At 43.1% G+C, this 23,879-nt stretch overlaps 1 protein-coding gene across 1 annotated transcript in view; it reads right to left on the bottom strand.

Annotated features, from left to right (window-relative positions):
* The window catches only part of TPO (thyroid peroxidase), a 71,079-nt gene that overhangs the window by 14,883 nt on the left and 32,317 nt on the right, over positions 1-23,879 (bottom strand). Inside the window, exons 4-8 of the mRNA XM_063298920.1 lie at positions 23,509-23,669; positions 21,407-21,539; positions 16,776-16,905; positions 8,640-8,846; positions 3,260-3,772 (exon numbers count right to left, since the gene is read on the bottom strand). Coding sequence (XP_063154990.1) covers positions 3,260-3,772; positions 8,640-8,846; positions 16,776-16,905; positions 21,407-21,539; positions 23,509-23,669 — 1,144 coding nt within the window. The remainder of the gene's footprint in view (positions 1-3,259; positions 3,773-8,639; positions 8,847-16,775; positions 16,906-21,406; positions 21,540-23,508; positions 23,670-23,879) is intronic.

Here is a 23,879-nt window from a genome sequence, read left to right as displayed (position 1 = left end):
TCCTAAAAGTTGCAGCCATTGCAGAGTCCTCACAGTAATTGCAATTTGGGCACTTTGCAACCGGCACACATTTACAATGGTCACAGCATCCTGCAGTCACGTGATCACCATTTGCAACCTTCACAGCCAGCTTCTGACAAGCAAAGTAAATGGGGAAGGCAGCAAGAAGTTGCAAGTCGTGGTCATATGATGTCGCACTTAATGACCACACTGCTTAGCAATGGACTTGCCAGTCTCTATTGTAGTCAGTAAGTGAAGACTACCTGTACTGAACTAAGTCCACCAGAATCTGCTATCGAAACATTGAGAATCAACCACGATGAGTATGCCTTGAGTAAGCATAGTAATAATAAGAACAGAGGTGCCTTCAGAAATAACCTTAAATTGCATGATATAATCTTCCCTCTGCTTCTTAACTTTAGGTTCTCCTGGTACAATGTCATTTCAACAGGATGGGAAGTACCTAAACAGACATGACCTTGAGAGACCGGGACTCATGCTATCTTTCTATTTTAATTTCCCCAGTGACGTTATCTATGAATTCACTACATTTTTACAATGAAGTGAATCGATGGGAAAACATAATTGCTGTATAAATTCTTGTTCACAATATTTTCCAAGCAGGGGGAAAAAATCATTTTCATTACCTTCCCATTCCTCAAAGCAGCTAAATCTGTTCTTGCAATTTGTATCAATGTTTGTTTGTTTCTCACTTTCTAGCACTGTATACTAGGATACAAAAATCAGGAAAGTATTTATTTCTCAGCTCTTCTATTTGCAGCTTGGTATATCTTCACTGTTAAGATGTTACCCTTTCAGTTACTTTCCCCAAAGATTATAGTTGCTCAATAAGAATGTTTCACATTCTTAATTGAAAAGTTTAGGCAACTTCAACTCTAGAAGCTGTTAACTGTTAGTTAAGTATCCATAACATACTTTAGTTTTGGATCTCTGATCTACAGTATATTACCAAGTTGCAAATATAGATGTAGTATGTGTCCCTGAACTGACAAGATTAATTCTAAATCTCTTCTAATGTGCCAGAGGCCAATCTCATTAATCTGCAATACTTAGACAGATGGTAAGTAGTACTTTAACCTTGGGCTTCTGGAAAAAAGGTTATACAGAAAATACCATTCCTTGGTTTTCTTGTTGCTTGGACTGATTGAGTGATCACGTTTTGATACTGCTTTCCAAGCAGCCTCATCTCTAAGCAGTTTACAGTAAAAATAATGAAAAGGTCAAGGAACTAAAATTAAATTAAACATGGCAATTAAAAAGATTGGAAAAGAAAAAGGGCAAGCCAACCAAATTATTCCTCTGTCCCATTCACATAGGGAGGCCTTAGGTGAAGAAAGAGGTCTTTAGAGGCACCTAAAAGATAAGCCAGTTTGGTCTAGTGGTTAAGGCACCAGGCTAGAAACCGGGAGACGATGAATTCTAGTCCCACCCTAGTCATGAGAGACAGCTGGGTGACTTTCTCTCAGCCCAACTCACCTCACAGGGTTGTTGTTGTGGGGAAAATGGGAGGAGAAAGGAGTATTAGGCATGTTCACCACCTTGAGTTATTTATAAAAATAATAAAGGCGGGGTAGAAAATAAATAAATAAAATAAGTAACGGTTGGCATCTCATAGATTTCAAGGGGGACAGAAGTTCAGATAGCCGGGGCACAAGTAACCGTGCTATGACCTCTCTCCATTGTGGCCATTACAGCAGAACCCTTCTATTGATGTTGATAATGACTGCCAAGGTCTATAATTGGGCCGTCAGGTATCCTGGTCCCAAGTTAGGGATCTTTATGTCAAAACCAGTATCTAGGATGTACCTCAGTATTACAGTAATTGGCATCCAGTGCAATTGCTTCAACACGTGGCCAGATGTCCCACTCAGTCTGGCTACCAGACTCTGTATCGCCTGCATCTTCCAGACCAAGAGCAGGAATAGCCGCACATAGAATGCATTTCAGTAATTTAACGGTGAGGTTACTAACGTGTGAACAAAAAGCTAGATTCCCCCTGTCCAGGAAAGTACATGGTTGTTATTTATGTATTCATTCAACTTATATGCCTGCCCACTTCCCAAATGACTCTGGGCAGCTAACAAGGATTTAAAGTCAGAAAAATAACAATAAAATAATAAAACACACTTTGTTATGAACAAAACACAACCTCCTGTATTTATAACAGCCTCAGAGATCATCCTTGACCAATTCCTGCAGAAAGGATCAGGTTTTCAGGACTTTCTTAAAGGCCAGGCCAGCAATCAAAGTTAAGAATAGATACTCCTGGACACAGAGGTTACCTGGGAAGACCCTCAGACTTCATACTGTAGCAGTTCTTTCTGGGAATGCTATCCCACTACAAAGTCTCTGTCTTGTTAGCATGATTGCCAAGGCCTAGCTGGACAAAACTCTTCCTCAGGACATGAGCCAGCAAATCTGTCAATTCTGAAGCCAAAAAAATAACTCCCCTAAGAGGGAAAGTACAGATTCAGGCTGAACTTAATATGGAGGATTCTGACATGGAACCGGAGGCAAAGGAGTGGACTTTGCAGTCTGACTCCATAAATCAGGGCAATTGAGTTTCATTTGCATCTGGGTGGGCAATAAAGCAATCTTGAATATTTTCAGAACCCGTGACTTCTGAAAAGTCCACTGAATTCAATGGCACTTACTTCCCATCAAGTGGGTATGTAACTTATATCTAAATAATTCTAATCCTACTTTTTCAAAAGTTTGATCTTATATAAGCATGATTGACGCATGATCCAGATTTGCTTGTGGCAATGGGCATTCACCTAAAAAAAGAATGTAATGCAGGAAAATACATCCTGGAATTGAAGGAGCCTTCTATTATCAAGTTTTGCCCCTCTGGCTATTATACTGTATATCAGAGTAAATACCATGGCAATCCCTGGACAAAATTTCCCTGGATGAAATTGACTGAGGCTCCATTGAAGCCAAAAGTTTGATGTTGCTGAAAAGAAGAACCGGATTCAACGAACCAGTTAATTAATTTTAAAAAAAAACTGTGCAGAGTTTTAGCACGTAGGCTCCAGGAATGCATGGAAATTGCAGGAGTGGGGTTGTGCCCCAACCCAGGGCCTCCCCCTCCATGTGTGCGGTTGATCTTGTGAACTCCTGCTATATGCAAATACTTTATAAAAAGGTCAAGACCTAGCCCTCCAGAAGATCAGCCATCCAAGCCCATCCCACATATTAGGATCTGAAAAGATGATATCGGCAACTATAGACTGACCTGATGTAGAGCACCAACAATTTTGCGAGTCTCTTGATAGACAGTTTCAGAACTCCAATGAGGGTTACGCTCCTTTAGGGCTTTTGCCAGGCGGTTGTGCTCTCGCAACCAGAGAGTATGCATAGCTGCCAGCGAAAGCACTTCACCAGACCTGGTATCCCCTGCCATAAAGCATTCAATCCTTTCTGCTTTGTCCTCCCTGGGATCTTGAGCACAAGGAGAAGGCACTTGGTCAACAAAAGGAAGATATGCAAACCCTTTGTCAAAATATAGCAGGTTAATTCTGAGGAGGCCTTCTTCACTGGTGAAATTTCTCAGCTTGTTCTCTGCTGCAGCAGTGCTGCCATAGACAGTAGAGGCATCTAGGAAGGAGGTCAGGGTGTTCATCTGTTGCCTTGGGTTTACAATGGATAGGTTTCCTAAACGTCCCTGTTGGCTAGTGGGGCATGCAGGAGATGAACGATAAAAAGGTATGCAATCCATCCTTGCAGAGAGTGTATCATTGGGAAAAATCTGTGAATTAAATTAATTATTTTCATGAAAGAACATAGCACATTTTTATCAACTGCATGTCATGGAGCAAATTTATTAATTTTAGAATTAAAGGAGGTATAAAACTGCACAAATTAGTAGAATGGTGTTTCCTACAGTAAGTCTTCTCCGGTACAAGTTTACAATACTCTGATGCAACTCCTTTTTAAAATTCATATGCATTTTCATGCAGTGTTTTGCAGTAAGGCACAAGTGCATACCCAATGGTTTGGCGTAATGAGTGAAAGGCTGCTTCTACATGGAACAGGATATTTTCTAACTTGGCACCAGGAATAGAGATCACAGTTCAGTCTTTTGCCTAAGATCTGATGCAGGGCTGGCTGTGCTAAGTAGTACATGAAAGAGTGTTTTAATCAAACGTACTTCCATTAAACTATTTGTGGATCTATATTAATGTATGAATATCACATCCCTTATTAGGGGTGCAAAAGAATCACAGGTTTCTTCTGATGTTTTGCATAAAACATACATACAGATTTATAATTATTTAATTTAAGGGGGGAAGAACCTTTTTGGTGCTGTTACAGTTATGTCTGGGTTAGTGGTTAAGATGCTGAACTAGGAATGGCAAAACCCAAGCTTTAGATACTGCCTTAGGAGTGGAAGACAGCTGGGTGATTTGGGGCCATCCACTCTTTCTCAGCCCCAGGAAGAAGGCAGTCACAAACCACTTTGGATAAATGTTGCCAAGAAAGCTGCATGGACTTGTCTAGGTAGTCACCAGGAGTCAGGACTGACTCAAAGAAAAAAAAAAGTTAAGTACTTGGTAATTAGATAACTGCTGATTAGCATTAGATGCTGCAGTAATCTAGTTTCTGCCCAACTCCACTCCACTATATGTGTATATAAAAAGAGCTGGATTTTGTGTCCCTGAACTTAGGTGGGATATAACGTAAAGTCAGGCACAGAATCCACAATGATCCAGGGCTCATTCCGGATGAAAAATCATGACAATAATTGAAAATGCCCACCTTTTCAGTGATACTATCTTGTTTTCCCTGCAGGTTTATAGGCTTCTTAAAGCAACTCACAGATAGGGTATCCTTTTTTTTAGAATTCTGTTTTCTTGTATTATAGAATTTTGGATTGTGAAAAGATTTTGATGAAAATCTGCCAGGTTTCAATTTGCTGTCAATGAATTAATGCCGTCAGTTACAATGCCATCAATGACACCAAAATGTTCTAACATTTTCACAAATAATATCCCTGAAAACTGACCAGAACAGGGCCAAATTTTTCATAGGGGGAGAAGTCAGCAAAAGAATAAGGGGGAGGTTGGGGGAGGAGGGGGGTGATGCCCACAAGCATTGTTTTTTTTGGTGATGGAGCTAGCCCTCTTGGAATTTTGTCTGTCTGTGACATTGTCCATCTTCCAGAAAAAGCTGAAGATGGTGATTTTTCAGAGGGCTTTTGGGGCCTGATGACACACACTGCATACAGGGTTCATTTGTTCTGTGTGCATGTTTTATATTCTACTGTATATCCTTACTTTCTGAGCCACTGAGAGTCTCGTGATTGTAGTGTAGAATTTCTAGTGAACAACCTCTGTATTGTTGGGCCCCCTCAGTGAATGCTACGGTGAGGGAAGGAGCAACCATGAATTCTACAGAAAGGAGGGAGCTGCTTAACGAAGCCTGCTCTTTTTCTTTTTGATGGGATGAGCCGTCCTCAGCCATGAGCAGACTCCGGAAACAAGGATTCCCCTCCGTTACCTTTTAAGTGACGACATCAGATATGAACGATGCTTTTCATTCTAAAGCTAATGAAGAGTATTCGCACAGGCCTATGTCCTTTGTGCAGTCGCATGCCCAAGAAAAAGCTCAATTTAACTTCAGGACCTTTCTCAGTTACTGCTACATTACAAATCTGAAAAGCAAAATGTTAATTGGCTAAACAAGGATCCGAGGCTAACTAGTGAGTAATCCTTAACCTGTTTAACTTGCCCCATCCTTGTTCCCTGCTGAATATGTACTCACAAAAGCTAGGAAAAATCTCCACGTCCAAATGATTTATATCAGACAGTGGGGCAGTTGTGTTCCTTATGCCGCCTATATTAGTAGAAAGGCAAAACAGAATTTCTCTTCTAATATTCTCATGAGGCAGATGCATAGTCCTGATGTCTTGGAGGAAGTGCAAGCTACATACACAAGAAAGGTAAAGATGTGTGATGAAAGCGACCTGACCTCATGTAGCACTGACCTAAAGGAGTTGATAGCCTCTACAACTTGATGAAAGCACCTTGAAAGGATGTAATAAATTGGGATTATTTTAAGTCAGTTGTGTTGGATATTGAAAATTTTGGAGAAGTGGTGTTGGATATTGAAACAGAGAACTGGAGCGGACTGTACCTTAATGACCTTACTGTGTTAACACATTTGCACCTTAGATCCAAACTGTATGTCATGTTAAATTAGGACTACCTGATCTGAGCTGCAAAATTCTAGATGCAGAAAACCCAGGCCCTTCGCAGACATCCAGTGGTTGTCCAGTTATTAGCAGCACAGACTGAGTAGCCCCAGTTAAAGGCATTGTTGCATTTAATGTGCAGATTTTTAAAAATGCTCAAAACATGGGGGGCACTTACAAATCTAAATAAATAAATCAGAAACACAATAATTAAAGGGGAGGATTTAACCTGTTCTTTTGATGCTGTGGTCTTGAGGAAAGTTTATCTAACTGTCGGCTGTTTTCTTTGCTTTTTTTCTTTCCAGAGGGAATCACACACATTTTCAAGTGGCAAGTCTTTTGTGGCAGGGCAAGTTGTCATACGCCACAACCAGGAATATCTTTTCTGTCATGTTATGCATGAACAAATTGGTTTGGTTTTTTCACTCCTTTGTTTAGTTAGTGGAGTCATGAAGAGGGAAAGGAGAAACAAGCATTCCATGATCTCCATGCAAGAGAAACCATTCTACATGTGGATGGATTTCTTGTATCTGGCATCTTTGGAATATAATTAAGAAGCCTTATCCAATGTTGCTTTTTGGCACAGTGGAAATCAATTGGCTAATTCAGCTATGGTTGAAGTTCTGACCCAGGATGTTGTACTGGCCCATTTTCAGTCACTTCATAGGAGGAAGGTATCACGAAGTAGTGTTGATTTAGGTTACATACAATATAGCCATTCTTGTATATTAGCTTTGCTCTGATTAGTCGTGTCAGTAAGGTTGCAGGAGATGAGTGTGCAGAAAATTCAGAGGAAGCAATGTGGAGTTCTATAAAGCTATTTTGATGGAGCTCAAAAAGGTTAAGCTAAAGTTTATTCATAAATTTGGAACTACCCTTAATATTATGTCATGAGATCTTTACCATATTGTGGTATCAAAATTAGTGGTGTTACACAATAGTTTTTACACTGGAACATCTTAATTTTTTCATTCAGGGGCTGGAATGTAAATATGTAACTGTCATAATATTCCACTATATGTTAAACACTAAAAGAAGAATTCTTTTCCTAAAGATTTGAGGGCGCATTTTCATAGAATGTTTTATCCTTAATTATTAGGAGAAAATATTTCTAGCTATTTAACTATATTTATCACCAACGGTAATTTAAATAAAATATAATTACCATGCTGCCTTTAGAAAAAAATAATTAGTGTCAGGACATCAAATAGCTACTAGCTATTAAAATCTATCTCAGAATTATAATTATCACACGCAAGAGGATTCTTCTGTTTTGAGAGAAGAAATCTATTATTCTGAGGTACATTTTCTTACTCTTAATCTTCAAAGAAATGGCATATGAAATGAAGATTGATAAAACAAACTTTTAAAGGCCAATTGCAGAGGAGGCCAGGAAATCTTTTTTGCATCTTCCTTTCAATCATCCTCTAAAACCTAACTTATGCTTTCGTTTATATTTATTTGTTATATTTTTACACTCTTCCCACCCATAACAGTATTCTTGGCTACTGTATTGATAAGGCTGGTAAAAGGCTTGGCATTTTACTGTCAGAATCTGTATTAGCATTTGAATTTGGAATATTTTTATTTAAATGTTGAGTATTTTTAAATTATATCTGTGTTCATGTTTTCAGTGGAGTTACCCTTTACAGTAAACCAAAATGTGTGACTGTTTAATTTTCACTTAGCATGTTACATGAACTGAGCTACTTTATGGCTTAGTCTATTCTGTGAACCCAGCCAACTATGTCTTGTTTAACAAACCATGGTTAATCAAATCAAAATGTTTGAATACAGCCAAGGTGTTGTGGTGACTTGTCGGTTTGACAAGACAGAAAAGAATGGAACTAATTGCTATTAAAACACTTACTGTGTCTCCTATGGATGTTGTGGAACTAATAAAAATACCCCTCAATTATCTAGTACAAAGTCAGACTATCTATCCATATAACTGAGGACTGCCTGCTGTCACTTGTAGGATAATATCTTTTCCCACTAGATTAAAACAAAATGGAGATGTCTGGAACCGACACTGTAACTTCTTGAATGCAAAACATCTCCTCAACCACAGAGTGATAATTTTCATTACAGCTGGGCTGGGATTTTCATTATAGCTTGTAGATCCCTGAGGAAGGATTCATATTTCCTCAAAAGACTTCCTCATTTTTAACAATTGTGTTGCATAGGATGGTGAAGCTTCTGAATATGCTCACCACTGGAATGTGATACCTGCTTGTGGTGATATGCCCAAAAATATACCACTTGGAGTCCTTCAAGAGTGAAGTCATTTAAATGCATATATGCACACATATGCAAAATATGCAATGACAGCTGATTTTGTCATATCCAGGTGCACAAATGTGAAGTGTGACTCTTAAAAAAAAAAAGTCCTTAAAAGTAAATGCAATTACTTAGACAATACCGGTATTGGGAAGCATGGATTTTGCTTTTCACAGGTCATTTGGCAATTGATGGCTCCCTGGAAGGAAGGTTGGTTTTCACTTTGGGGTGTAAAGGCAAGGTCATGATCTATGTATTGGCCCCACACAGTGATCAGATCGGAATATAACTCATCTTCAGTGACAGCCTCGTTAGATGCCTCAATAATTTTTCTTGTCACTTCATGTACCTGGAGGACAATGAGTTAACAAAGTCACCATATTACATAGTATTTTTTTTCTAATGTTACCCCCCTGAAAAAAGCCCCCACCCCCATTGTTTGCTTGTTTCTCCAAGTTTTGACAGACTGGCAATTAAATACAAGCATAGGAGCTGAACTGTCATTACAGAAGGATCAGTTTTATATTTACTAACATGTTATTCATCCTTTTGGAAAATAAGAAACTTGTTGTCTTGAGGGAGAACCAAATAACTTGATTATGTGGTAACTACTAACTGCACTCCTATACATGGCTATTCAGAGGCGACCCCCATTCAGTTCTATAAGGCTTATTTTCAAAGATACAATCATATTCTAAGACATCTTACATGGCATCTCTAATCATATAATGATACTGTTGCTATCCAACCAAAAAGAAGATGGGATAGAAACTGAAAGTCACATGGCTTCTGAGGGGAGGGGTTGCTTTCCAGCACCTGTATGAGAACACAGAACACCAGTCAGGTGACCAGATACTTGTCCTGTAAATGGTATTCATGCAGGTCCAGATGTCTCTTTCCCAGGCAGAAGTACAGAAGTTCTCTTACCCATGATGCAGTGAAAGATTAGCCTAATCACTCTTTCAGAGGTATGTAGTAAGGAACTGCTAATGATCGTTCCTGTCTGCAGGCTTCAGCAATGTCCTACAGTGTTCTGTGTGCATTAGTATTGGTGCTGATGTTATATGTGCAGACATCCTTTCCACAATTTTATGTATACAAAGGGTGATAGTAGCAGTGTTCATAGATTTGAGGGGAACAACACTTATCCTAATGTGTTTCAAAAGGTGTAAGACTGTCATGACCTCATTGCAAGGCACAAAGAGCCTCACAACGTAGATCATGATCATTAAGAAATAGAGGAAGGAGATAATCAAACTAGGGATTAACACAAGCACCCAAAAGCACCCACACCCATGGACCCATAGGCAGCTGAAAAGAAGGGCGTCGGAGGAACGGAGATAAGCTGCACCTGGTGCCCCGGAGGACACAACCGACACCGGGAGACAAAGGAAGACACCGGGAAAACGCCCAGGCAGCCATCAAGGGTCCCATCAAGAGGGATCGGGACAATGCAGGGTGGGGGAGCCCGGGGCAATACAAGAGGGTATAAAAGGGGCACCTCTGCACCACCACCCCTGTTCCCGTTTTTCGTTCTGTCAGCTATCATTCCAATAAACCAGAAATCCTTAATACCCATTAAGTGAGTCGGTGTCTTATTGCAAAGCGAGGCTGACTCTGACATAAAAACGGGAACCGCAAATTTTTTTTTACCTAGCACCCATCCAACAAGCTTGTGAGGGACCCAGCTAGGTATGGAAACCCATGAAACGAGGCAGCGCAACCCTTCGGCGCCCGGCGACGAAGCCCCGCTCCCGCTGGGCGGGATGCAGCTGAGGTCCAGGCGATGTAACGCCCCGGTAAGTATGGGACCCAGCTGGGGGGAAGCTGTGGGGGAGGGACCCACCCCGGCACCCCGGAGCCCACGGGGCACCAGGGGCGAGACAAGGGGACCCTCTCCAGGCTTGCAGGCAACCCCGGAGGAAGCCCGAGACGAACCACCACCCGGGGCGCACGGAGGCGAGGGCGCGCCTGGCACTGTGGAGGGACCAAGGGAAGGTCCGTCCTCCACAACGGTCACCGGCGAGGGCGAGCGGAGTGGCGAGCACCCCAGCGGGAGGCTGTGGATGGCGGCGAGGCTCGACACGCTGGAAGAAGGGATGCAGGCGATGCGGCTGATGCTACAACAACTGACGGCAGCGCAGGGACCCCGTGGTGGAAACAGCGCAGAGGCACCCCCGGACGAGCGGCAGCGGGGCGAGCGTGGCGGCGGCGACGGCGGAACCCGGCCCAAGGAGCCCACCCGATGACTGGAGGCGCACTGGGACGAGAGACGGAGTGGATACTCAGCGGACGGTGGCGACTACGGCGGAGCCCGACCCCAGGAGCCCGCCCACCGATTGGAGGCACGCCCGGACGTGAGACGGCGGGACAACCTCGGCGGCGGCGGCGGAGCTCGGTCCCAGGAACCCACCCGACGACTGGAGACGCACCAGGACGAGAGGCGGAGGGATGACCCGGCGTATGGCGGCGGCGACAGTGGAGCCTGGATCCAGGAGCCCGACCGAGGGAGAACGCCCCACCCTCCCCCCCGGACGGCGGGTCGACGGACTTGCAAGGAGACCCAGAGAGAGGCACAAACACCGCAAGAAGACTGGAGATAATCCGACCTGCATCAGCCCCCGCAGAGCCCAAGACATGGCACAGAGGGCATCGGGAGCCAAACCAGGACAGCTGCCAAGGACTTTGGCATAAAGTTTGATGGGGACCCCTCTAAACTCTCCTTTTTCCTGACAAACGCGAGGTACTACCTCGAGGAATGGGGTCCCTGTTTCAGAACTGAAAGGGGCAAAGTCAATGCCCTAGCCATTAAGCTAAAAGGTCGGGCTGCTGATTGGTACGTCCAGTTGTGCCAATCAGGTGCGCGGGCACTGCAGGACAGCACAGAATTCCTGCAGGCGCTGGAGCTCCACTTCAGGGACCCCCTGGAGCAAGAAAAAGTGAAAAGGGCACTGGAAACACTCAGACAAAGCCCGCGCTCCGTGGCAGAGTATGCCATGGAGTTCCAAGCCCTAGCCGGAAAAGTGGACACCTGGTCTCAATCGACTCTGATTGAGAAATTCAAACACGGACTCAACTTAAACGTTCTCTGGTGGGCACTCGGCTGAGACAACCCCAACTCCCTGACAGGATGGATCCGGCTGGCGGGGGAAGCAGAGAACGCTCACGACACGTTCCTCCACGCAAAGAGGGAAACGCAGCAGACGGAGGCAGCGAGACCCCCACGAACTAGCGCAAGGCAGGGGAAGGTGAGACCCCAACCATGGAAGGAGGAATGGGACAGATGCTTCGTTAAAGGGCAGTGCTTCACGTGCGGCAAGGAAGATCACAAAGCAGCAGCATGCCCCAAATCGACACCCAGAGAGAGCCCGAGGAGGGCACAAACCGCACCAACCCCAGCACCAAGAAAGCGACCAGCAGCGAAGGGGGAGTACCGACGCAGACACGTCCCCTACAGTTCAGAGGAGGAGGGAAGCAACCCCGACGAGCCGACAGGAAACGACAACCACCTGGCCTAAGGGGCGCCGAAGGACAGGTGGAGGACAGTGACAGGCGCAACGACAAAGGGGTGAGTGAGGAATGCCCCACCCTCTACGTCCGTGTCACCCTCACCCATGGGGATAAAACTGAAAAGGTCTGGGCACTAATTGACTCGGGCTGCTCCAAAAGCCTAATGCACCCAGACCTGGCAGCCACGCTTAACCTCCGCTGCTATCCACTTCAGCACCAATTGGTGTTCTCGCAGCTCGATGGATCTGCAGCAGGAGGGGGCCCGGTCACCCAATACACCGGAGAAACCGCGCTGAGGCTCGGCAGCCACGAGGAAAAATTGGCTTTCATCATGGCACCGGTGGGGCAACCCCTACTCATACTGGGGATCCCATGGCTCGTGCAGCAAAACCCAGTCATCAACTGGAGAACCAGAGAGATTAAGTTTGCTGATGGGCATTACCAAGCACCTTCTGGGAACAGGGTCCCCCGAGCGGCCATGGGGGGGGGGCAACAATGACGGTGGAGCACAGAGAAACGGCAATGCCAGAGGGACTGCCAATCAAATACGCAGATTTCGCCGACGTTTTCGGTGAGAAAGAGGCAGACAAACTCCCCCCCCACAGGAAAACAGACTGTACCATTGAACTGGTCCCGGGGGTACCCCTACCCAAACCCAAAATATATGCCATGACCCAGCGGGAGCTGGCAGCATTACGGGACTTTGTGGACAAAAACTTGGCGAGAGGTTTTATCGAGCCTGCAAACTCTCCAGTAGGAGCGCCAGTCCTCTTTCGGGAGAAAAAGGACGGGTCACTGCGGCTCTGTACAGACTACTGCGGATTAAATGCAGCAAGCATTTCAAATAAATACCACCTACCCTTAATAAAGGACATCTTGTCCCACCTGGCGAAGGGTAGGGTATTCTCTAAACTGGACATAAGGGAAGCCTATTACCACATACGGATATGGGAGGGGGATGAGTGGAAAACTGCTTTCAACTGCCCATTGGGGGCGTTTCAATATAAGGTGCTCCCATTCGGACTGGCAGGAGCACCGGGGGTATTTATGCAATTAATTAATGAGGTCCTGCGTGACCTCCTTTTTAAGGGGGTTTTGGTTTACCTCGACGATGTATTGATCTACACGGAAATGGAACGTGAGCACGAACGCTTGGTAAAAGAAGTGCTCAGGAAACTCCGCAAGGCAGAGCTGTTTGTTAAGCTCTCCAAGTGCGAGTTTCATAAGAAACAAATTGACTATCTAGGGTATAGGATTTCAGCTAAAGGAATAGAAATGGACCCAAGCAAGGTCCAAGCCATACTGGCATGGGAGCGCCCACGCACGAGGAGACAACTTCAAAGCCTCCTCGGATTCACTAACTTTTACAGGGGGTTCACACCAAGGCTGGCAGAGACTATTTTGCCCCTAACTAACCTGCTTAAGACTAAGGGCTTGAGGGACACGCGCAAATCAAGAAACCCGGGGGCGCTACTAAACTGGACAGCTGATTGTCAAACGGCATTCGAGAGACTAAAAAACCTCTTTACAGCTGAGCCAGTGCTACAACACCCCGACCCCACCAAGCCTTTTGTGGTGCAGGCAGATGCCTCCGACTTTTCCATCGGAGCCATCCTGCTCCAAAGGGACTCCGACAACCACCTAAAACCCTGCGCCTACCTTTCCCGTAAATTCTCCGAAACAGAGCGGAGATGGCATGTATGGGAAAAGGAGGCGTTTGCAGTAAAGACAGCTCTGGAGACGTGGAGGCACCTGCTGGAAGGGGCCACTTGCCCCTTCGAGGTCTGGACAGACCACAAGAACCTGGAGGCACTCAGCACGCCAAAACAGCTCAGCCCGAAGCAGGTGCGTTGGGCGCAGTTCTTCAGCCGGTTCAGTTTCACGCTGAAATTCATACTGGGCAAGAAGAACTTCTTGGCAGATGCCCTCTCCTGACGGCCACAGGACGACACGCAAGCCTCCGACATCGTGGGGACAGTATGGACCGAGAAACAGCTGGGCTGCCCAGCTGTCACGCGCAGCCAGACAAGGAATCAGCGCACGCCAGCACGAATGACAGGGAATGATCGGAGGCGCCGTTCAATTTCACCGAACTGGCAACAAAGACTCACACAAGCACTACAAACAGATACATGGTTGCAAAACAACCGACACCATGTATCTTTCAAAGACAGCATCGCCTGGAAAGAGAAAGCCTTGTACGTGCCAGAATCTCTGCGGGGGGAAATCTTACACAGATTGCACGATGACAAAACTGCGGGACATTTTGGGTTCGTAAAAACCCTTCACCTAACGAGGAGGCAATTTTGGTGGCCTAACCTCAGAAAAGACGTAAAAGACTACGTGGCCAACTGCCCCACATGTGCCACCACCAAACGGAAAGGGGGGAAACCACAAGGACTGCTACAGGCAGTAGCCAGCCCCTCCTGCCCATGGGAAGAAATTTCCATGGATTTCATCGTGGACCTCCCACCCAGCCAAAGAAAAACAGTGATATGGGTGGTAAAAGACTATTTCTCAAAACAGGCACATTTCATCCCGTGCGCAACTATCCCCTCCGCACAACAACTGGCACGCTTGTTCCTAACACACATATACAGGATACACAGCGCCCCCTACAGGTTGGTGACCGACAGAGGCTCACAGTTCACGTCAAAGTTTTGGCGGGAATTTTTAAAACTAATCGGGACTAAGCAAGCACTGTCCACTGCGTGGCATCCACACACGGACGGATCTACAGAGATCCTAAACTCGACCCTTGAACAGTTCCTGAGGGCATTCATAAATTACCAACAGGACAACTGGGTAGACTTACTACCTTTTGCAGAAGTGGCCTATAATAATGCGGTACACCAGAGCACTGGCCACACCCCATTTAAGGTGGTCTACGGAAGGGACTTTGTACCGATACCAGAATTGCTGCAACCTGAAACCCCGCCCTGCTCACCAGACGACTGGGCAGCACAGCTGGCAACAACCTGGCCAATCATCCAAATGGCCCTAGCAGACGCACAAACCACGTACAAAAAATATGCGGACAACCACAGGGTGGAGGCACTGAACTACAAAGTGGGAGATAGGGTCTACCTCTCCACTAAGTTCATAAAGACCTCACAACCCTCAAAGAAATTGGCACCGAAATTCATCGGACCTTTCAAAATCACACAGGTAATCAACCCAGTTACTTTCAAACTGGAACTGCCCTACAACTTGAGACGGGTCCACCCAGTGTTTCATTGTGCACTACTGAAGCCAACAAGCACATCCAAATGGCATACGGAAGAACCTCCGCCCCCACCCATAATGATAGACAACCAACAACATTTTGAAGTAAAAGAAATACTGGACTCAAGAAAGCAAAGAGGTACGCTACAATACCTCGTGAAATGGAAACATTTCTCACACCCAGAGTGGGTCCAGGCACGACACGTCATGGCAAGACAACTAGCAAGACAGTTCCACGAGGCATACCCGGAGAAACCAGCACCATAAGAACATCTTGGGGGGGCAGCATGTCATGACCTCGTTGCAAGGCACAAAGAGCCTCACAACGTAGATCATGATCATTAAGAAATAGAGGAAGGAGATAATCAAACTAGGGATTAACACAAGCACCCAAAAGCACCCACACCCATGGACCCATAGGCAGCTGAAAAGAAGGGCGTCGGAGGAACGGAGATAAGCTGCACCTGGTGCCCCGGAGGACACAACCGACGCCGGGAGACAAAGGAAGACACCAGGAAAACACCCAGGCAGCCATCAAGGGTCCCATCAAGAGGGATCGGGACAATGCAGGGTGGGGGAGCCCGGGGCAATACAAGAGGGTATAAAAGGGGCACCTCCGCACCACCACCCCCGTTCCCGTTTTTCGTTCTGTCAGCTATCATTCCAATAAACCAGAAATCCTTAATACCCATTAAGTGAGTCAGTGTCTTATTGCAAAGCGAGGCTGACCCTGACAAAGACTGAATATATCCATCCAGCCCCTAGAACAGTCATAAGATGGTACGTCTTTTTTTCCTTTCATTAGAAACAAGGGGAGGTGCAGTCATTTCCGCATAAATCTAATGTTCACGAGTGAGGATTCCCTCCCAACATTTACCCAGTCACTGGGAACTTGGCTAGAGAGGAAGGGAAGCACCAACTGGATCTTATCCTTTCCTTGTGTGCTTCCTAACCCTTACCCCAGGCAGAATACATTCTATAATTCAAAGGAAGGGAATCTGTGTCCCTCCAGATGTTGGTGAAGGCAACATGGAAAACTATGAGGATTACTAGGAACTTTAATTCACTAACATACAGAAGGCTACAAGCCTGCCATTCCTACTATAATCCAAGGATTAGAAGATGGTACTCAAAGTTGCCTGTAGCATAGGGCTCCCCTATCTGAAAGAATTGTCTTTCCATATCCTAAGGAATGCCAGGGTTCTCACTCTGTAATCGGACATGAAGAGGGTGGCAAAAATGAAAGATGTAGTTCCTAAGTTCTGTTTCTTGAACTTTTTATGTTGGTATACATACTCTATGTGTCATCATGAAGACTTTTCGGTCCTTCATTACTTTTGGAACTGCTTTGTCTTTTTTTAGGCTTATTTTGATTACTGTGAATAGCTGCTGTTTGATTACTTTACATTTGATGGATTGACTATTGTTGGATTATAGAATTTTACTCCTCAATATGTTACTTGCCTACAAGCTTATGGTGCAGTACAGTATAGATGCCTATTAAACAACCTTTTTTTGAAAAATGATTTCACCTTCTACTGACCGAAGGCAATGGAAATCCATTATGTAAGAAACCGAGATTCCATCCTTTGGGCTGACCTAGTTCATCTTCATAAACTGGAGGAAGCCATCTAGCCAGAGCAGTGTTGCAAGCTCCCCAAGTAGGATGTTCCCTGTGTAATTAAAATGATTTATATTATTAAAATTATTAATTATAACAGTCTATTCCACTGTATATTTTCCTTTCTATTCTTATAAGTAGTCCTCCGTTAACAATGGCAATTGGGGCCAGAATTTCCATCGCTAAGCAATGTGGTCATAAAGCACAACGTCACGTGACTGCATCACCTGGCAGTCCCCATTGCATCGTTAAGTGAGGATTACGGGTTATTAAGCAAGGATCTCCTTGTGACTCCCTGCCAGCTTCCAACAAGCAAAGTCAATGGGAAGCTGGCAGGGAGTCGCAAGTCCTGGGTGGCTCGCAAGCAGGCTGGTGGGCAGGTAAGTGGCTGCTGCGGGAAGGTGTGCAAGCAGCTGCTGCAGCTCAGTGTAAGTGCAGATGGGCCAGGGATGGCTGCTGCCAGTGACAGGAGGCCGAACAAGTTGTGTGAGGCCTTCCAAAGCCTTGCAAGAGCCTCAGGAAGAAGACCTCGCATGGCCAACAGCTGCCTTGTAAGGGGCCAGGTTGGGTGCATCTCGCCAGCAGTGGGAAGAAGACAATGGCAGAAGTCAGCCAGGGGTGGCAGAGGCGGCAGAGCTCAAGGCAGGCTGGGGGAGATTAAAGTGCACCCTGCAGTCGTAAATGTGGAAAGGCTGCCAAGCACCTGAATTTTGATCAGGTGACCACAGGGGCACTGTAACTTCAGTGACCGGGTCATAACTTTGACCAGTTGCTGAACAAATGGTCATTAAGCAAGGTCTATCTGTACTTACTGTTTTACTACAGCCAAGCAAATCTACTTATGCCTGTGCATCTTGCAAGTGTGAGAGAAAATGGAACATTGGAGAAAGTTACCATGTAATGTTGGAATATTTTATTTTTAAGGGAAAATAAAACTGAACAAAGCCAAATGTATCTTGGACTTCAACAAAGCAGATGCTAATACACCCAGAGTGATGGCAAATGGGATTCCATGAAGGAAGAATCTGTGGGTAAGGGAACTCAAATGGATGGAAGTCCTAAACCATGAAATCATAGGAGCACAGTTGCAAATAATTTCAGTCAGGAGAAAACAAAGAAAAGGCCAGTGTGACTGTACATAAAACTGAATGAAAACACACACACACACACCCGTACAGAAAACAGAAAGAAGGTCAGGTCACAAAGGACAAAGAGATAGTTCTGAACTGTAGAATGTGAGGAGGAGAATGAGAGCCCAGAATGAGCTGATGTTAGCAAAAGATGGTAATAATAATAAAGGGGGCTTCTTTAGATGTGTTCAAATGAAAATCAAAAGAAAAGGATCAATATACCAACTGCTCAGTGAAGGTGGTAAACACTAGCAGGTAACCAAGTGGCAAAATAAGGGCAGATCTATTCAACGTCTTATTTGGTTCATTCTTCTTTAACAAAGAACTGTGTGTTCCACCCGAAGCTGTGAAGGGCAAGTGAAAGGCAGGATTAAAGCTTGAGAGAGATAAGAACATGGGTCAAAAAGTATCTCTTTGAATTTAATTCTTCAGGACAAGATAAATTGCATATTTAAAAACTAGAGGAACTAGTGATGGTCTTCCTGAATCTTCATGTATTATTTCTGAGAGATCCTGGGGAACTGAAGGGTCAGATGACTAGAAGAAAGAAAATGTTGCTCTCCCCTTTCAAAAAGGGGAGCCAAGAAGCAAACTATAGGCTAGTCAGTCTGACTTTCATCCCTAGGGGGATTCTAGAGCAGATCATAAAGAGAAGCACCTTTAAAAGAATGTGATGATTAGACATAAATGAACATGGATTTGCAAAGACAATTTTGCCATACTAATCTTATCTCATTTTTAAAAAATCAGATAACTGCTTTAATAGATGGTGGAAATGACCTAGATATAATGTACATTGATTTTGGCAAGGCATCTGTAAGTCCTTTGTGACAATGATTAGTAGGTCAGTTAAATATAGGCCGGGTGGCACAACAATTAAGTGCACACGTAGCTGGCTTGAAAACTGCATTCAAAGAGTGCTCATCAGTGATTCATTATCAAATTGGAGAGAGGTATGAAGTGGGATGCTACAAGAATCAACCTTCTGTTTTTAATATTGTATTAATTATTTGGAGATGGATGTAGTTTGTAAATTATACAACAATGGGTAGGATGACTAATACCACAGAAGACAGAAATAATATTCAAGACAGAATGAAATTCTGCTGCAGGTAACATAATGAGATTTAAGAGAGATTTCTGCAAAGTTCTTTACTTACAACACAAATATCAAATGCATAGGTATAGAATGCTATGCCAGGAAGTAATATTTGCAAAAAATATTTTTTAGTAGTAATTAATTGAAAACTGAGTATGACCCAGCAGTGTGATCAGGCTGCAGAGAAAGTATATGCAGTTTTAGCTTGTTTCATGAAAGCCGGCTGGGTAACTTTGGGCCAGTCACTCTCTCTCAGCCCAACTCACCTCACAGGGTTGTTGTTGTGTGAAAAATAGGAGCAGGAAGGAATGTTAGGTATGATTGCCGCCTTGAGTTATTTGTAAAAATAACAAAGGTGGGATAAAATTTTTTTTAAAAAAAGTACTGTGACCAGTTATGGACACCAGAAGTTTCTGAGAAATTGGAACAACCTCAGAGAAAGGTATCAAAGGTGACTGGAGAACTAGAAGAAAGCCTGAAGGAGCTGGGTATGTTTAGTCTTGAGAAAAGATTATTGGGACTGTTATGATAATCCTCTTTAAATACCTGAAAGGGAATCACGCAGAAAAACATCAGGACCTGTTCCAGAATGCAGGACACAGAATAAAGGATTTAAATTACAGGAAGGCATTCAACTTTAGAAAAAACTCCCTAACAATAGGAACAGTAGAACCAATTACTCAGAGAGATGGTAGCTATCCCTTCACTGTAAGAAAAGGTTCAAAATATTCAAAGAGACTCCACTTTAATGAACGCCACTTTAATGAACTAATAAAAGAGGGCTGGAGATATTGATGGCAGTTTCCATACTTTATCGTGAATCCTTGCATTAAAAATCTTATTAGAGTCTGTGTAATTCTTACTTCTTGATCTGATCCTGCTATGAAGGGCCTTACAAATTATGTTTTTATTTTCCCACTGGGGTTTAAGATTAGACTGAATGGAGTGCTGAAGCTTGCCATGCAGGCAAAGCTAAAGACGGGTTGCGGGAGTCAGGATGGCATCCTGGTCTGTGTCGGAATAAGGAGAATCAAATAGATTTATTTGGGTCTCCAAAGAAAAAAACAGGATATAATAAAATGAATAACAATTGCTGGAGGCTACCTACAAAGCAAGACAAACAAGTCCTAGTATTCCTTTTATAAGTATTACCTGTATCTGAATCTCTGACAGAGGAGGAAAAAGTGAATCTGAAAACTGTTAGCCATACATGTATTTTTTTTCTGAGTGGACATTAAGTAGAGAACAATTATTTTATTAATACTTGATAGATCTTCAGTTATACCAAAGGGCTCAATTTGCAAAGCAGTGTGAGACAGTAATACATTTAATTAACTGTGATAATTCACACTTGAAGGTTGACGTATGCCCTAATAAAGCATTCAGATTAGTTACAGTTGATTTGTCTTTATTGAAATGGCATAAAGTTCAGCATATAGTGCCATTTCACTCAATTAAAAGTAATGATATGTTAATTTAACAGCTTAGCCAGCTATTTTCTTCTTGATTGCTTTAATATTTTAGCAGACAACTGACTGTTTCTGGGAGAAGAAGCTCTCCAGTAGATTTCTGAGGAAGAAAAAGCCTGTAAATGGATTAGAGTCCCACGTACTGATTAGCTGGATCACTTGAAAGCACCACGGACCAGATAGTTCTGCTACTGTGCGTAAGGAACTGTATTCATTAGGAATCTCTCGACTGCAGGCAGTAAAATCTAGTGATATGGTCCACAATCTGTCAACAGGAGATCTGTGCACAAAAGGACTCTTGCTCATAGACTTAAAATAAATTTGTACCTGAACATAAATGTAATTTTATATGCTAAATTCCTCCATGTGATTTTATAATATAGTTACACTAAACTGACAGCCTCCAAATGGTCCAAGATTTAAATGTAACTGTTTGATGTATGGAGACTCATGCCTTCTGAGACTTCAAAATGCCCATCATTCCAGTGCCATGGCTTCACCTTTTACAAATAAGCACAACTATGTTCTTGCATTGTCAAATGAACCAAACCTCAACGGCTGCAAGGAAAAGCAAAGCAAAATAGACCATGAGCTAGTTTGTACATAATACTAAACCATACTTTAACATTACACACTAAATAGGAATGAGTCTGGTAAAATGTCAGGGCCACACGTTCCCACTCCCCTCTACTCTTTAGTTTTACTTTAGCAGATTCCTCATTTGTTGTTATGTTAAACTCTGAAGTGAGGTTTAAAATAAACATTAATGGATTGTTTGGGGGGCTTATTTAGTAGACTAGTTTACTTTAAATTAGAAATCTTAATTACTATGTAGTTGTGGTTATTAAGATTTACCTGTTGTTGCAGGCTCCAGTGATACTTCTATATTTATTGGTCACACAATTGTTTTGACACTTAGGTGGTAGCATGTAAGACACACATCCAGATATGTTGGAAACCACAAAGAGAGCTTCACTAGATAACTGATCTGGAATTAGAAAGATGCCATAATTCTTCCCACCAATAATATTTTACTAGTAGCAAATATTAACACAGAGTATGGTAGATTGATTGAATTTTTAAGGCACTTGAACCTAAGAAGACACCAACCCTTTTCTAACACAGCATACTCTCTGCTGTCAAGACACCAAACCTTCTCTAACAAAGTATACTCTCTGCTGCAAGAAAGTAGAATTTCAATAGGAATATAGCAATGTTTGTAAAAAAAGAGAGAGAGAGAGAGAGAGAGAGAAGAATTAAGAACCCCTTCTTCCAAGGCTGAGAGTCATAAGCTGACTGTTGTGTCTTTCCTACAAACAAAACTCACTAGCATCAGGAGTGAGGGTTTGTTGCTTGCTCTACTAAAGCTTTTAGGAAAAACTAACTCCAGTGATTCTGCAAGAATGATATAGAGGCAGGTCAAATTAATCAAGCAGCAATAGAAGATCACAGACATGCTTAATCAAACAATTAACAAGAATAACCCAATATACTACACTGCTCCCACCAAGATACAGAACTGATCACATCTGCAGACATAGGTGCTGTGCTGGCAAATGGGATAACATCAGTCATCATAAACAAGAATGCTCCATGTGTTTAATGGCACTGGTGAAGTCCATTTCAAGGATAGAAGCTAGTCGTGATAACCCTGGAATTAGAGTTGAGTTTCCCACCACAGAAGGCACAATTTCTTCTTTCTGTATCTCTGTTTTCTTTAGCTGGTCAACCTATCATCTCCAAATGTTATCAGAAACAATTTCTACACTGTTAAGAAAGAGGTCCAGTTCTTTCTTTGATCTTCGCAGTTGTCTACTTACAGTCCCTCAACTATCTCTTGCGAGTAGAGTTTGTCCAAGGACGAAGTGTTGTGTTTCTACATGAGAAGATTGCTCAACATATTTCAGCTGTTTGAGAAGCTGTTTATATTCAGCTTTGAATATAAATGCACAATCTAAAGACAACATTGCTGGCAATTGTACTGTTATGACTGAGATATGCAACAAGAAGATTGTCAAGCATTTCATCGGTGTGATGCTTTCCCCAGACAATGCTCACAAAACATAACCCTCTGTTTTACCTTTGATGTCCTTGAATGTGCCAGTGCTATCTTTGAACAGAGCTTACTCTCTGTAACCTTTGCGACAGAAAGTATAGCATGCAGGCTGTTGATGGTATCTCAAGGGTTGCAACATATACGGGTAGGCCAAGGCAATTGAGCAACAATGTAAGATCAGAGGCATGCTTGATTGACCAGTAACAAACAATACACTGTAACCCAATACCGAATGCCAGCGAATACCAATTCAGGGTCAGTGGAACTTTTCCCTCTTCTTCCTGGCCATAACTGTATGTGCACATCAACAGATCAGCCATTTTCAACAAAGCTGTCACATTCATAGCCTGTTGCTTCGCTCTATAGAGAGCCAGCGGTTTCACTATGCAAATAAATAACGTAAGCACAAAAAGAGCTTAAATGCCAATTGCTCCTTTGCATGAATATTCCTTGGTTTTTAGAGAAACAAAACGTATTTTTTAAAATGCAAGCGCTTATTACTTTTTGAAATGTCCGCCTATATGCCTAGAAACTGAGCAAATCATTTGTTTTTAATAAACTATATGCAACCAACAATGAAAACTATTTAAATATTCTGAAGAAGAAATTAACTTCATTGTCATACACATTAATTCATGTGTTCTTGTTATTTGGCAAACTTTATTTTTCCCCTGAAGCACAAAAACAGTTTTATATGAGTTTTCTTTTCTTTCTTTCTTTTTTTAAAAATTCAAACAATTAAAGTATATAGAATCCTAAGCTGGGACTCGAAGCTCTGCTATAAATTTAAGTCTGACCTATGGCATTTTTTTAAAAATAGCATGGCTTTAATTTAAGAGCTCAACCCTCTCAAGCAACCACAGGGGTCCATTCCCAGTATTATGCTTATGCATTTATTCACCTTTTGGAGACAACATGCGTTTGTGCTTCTGATGAAGTTTTTCTTCCAAGTCCCGTACAGAAGTTTCTGTTTTTTCAGCTGCTGGAGATAAAACCTTGGTCTCTTGTTCCAGATAGTTAGGAAACTGTGCATAAGCCACTGTTTCACTCCTTTGGTGAAGACTACAACAGAAATAAAAATACTAATGATAGCATCATTTTAATGACACAAATATCTGTATTTAGATGTGCATTGGAAAAGCAAGAAATGGAAGTCTCTTCTATCATTGCCTGTAAAAACGCTAAACAAATATAATTGTCCAATAGAAGGGGAGGCATTGTATGACTTATATTGCTGTGAACTAGATTATTGCTCATCAGCATGTTTTTAAA

Source organism: Candoia aspera, chromosome 1, assembly GCF_035149785.1.
Source record: "Candoia aspera isolate rCanAsp1 chromosome 1, rCanAsp1.hap2, whole genome shotgun sequence".
In the NCBI taxonomy this organism is placed as follows: Eukaryota; Metazoa; Chordata; class Lepidosauria; order Squamata; family Boidae; genus Candoia; species Candoia aspera.
The sequence above is the reverse complement of the archived record's forward strand: the minus strand, read 5'-3'. Positions and strand labels throughout refer to the sequence as shown.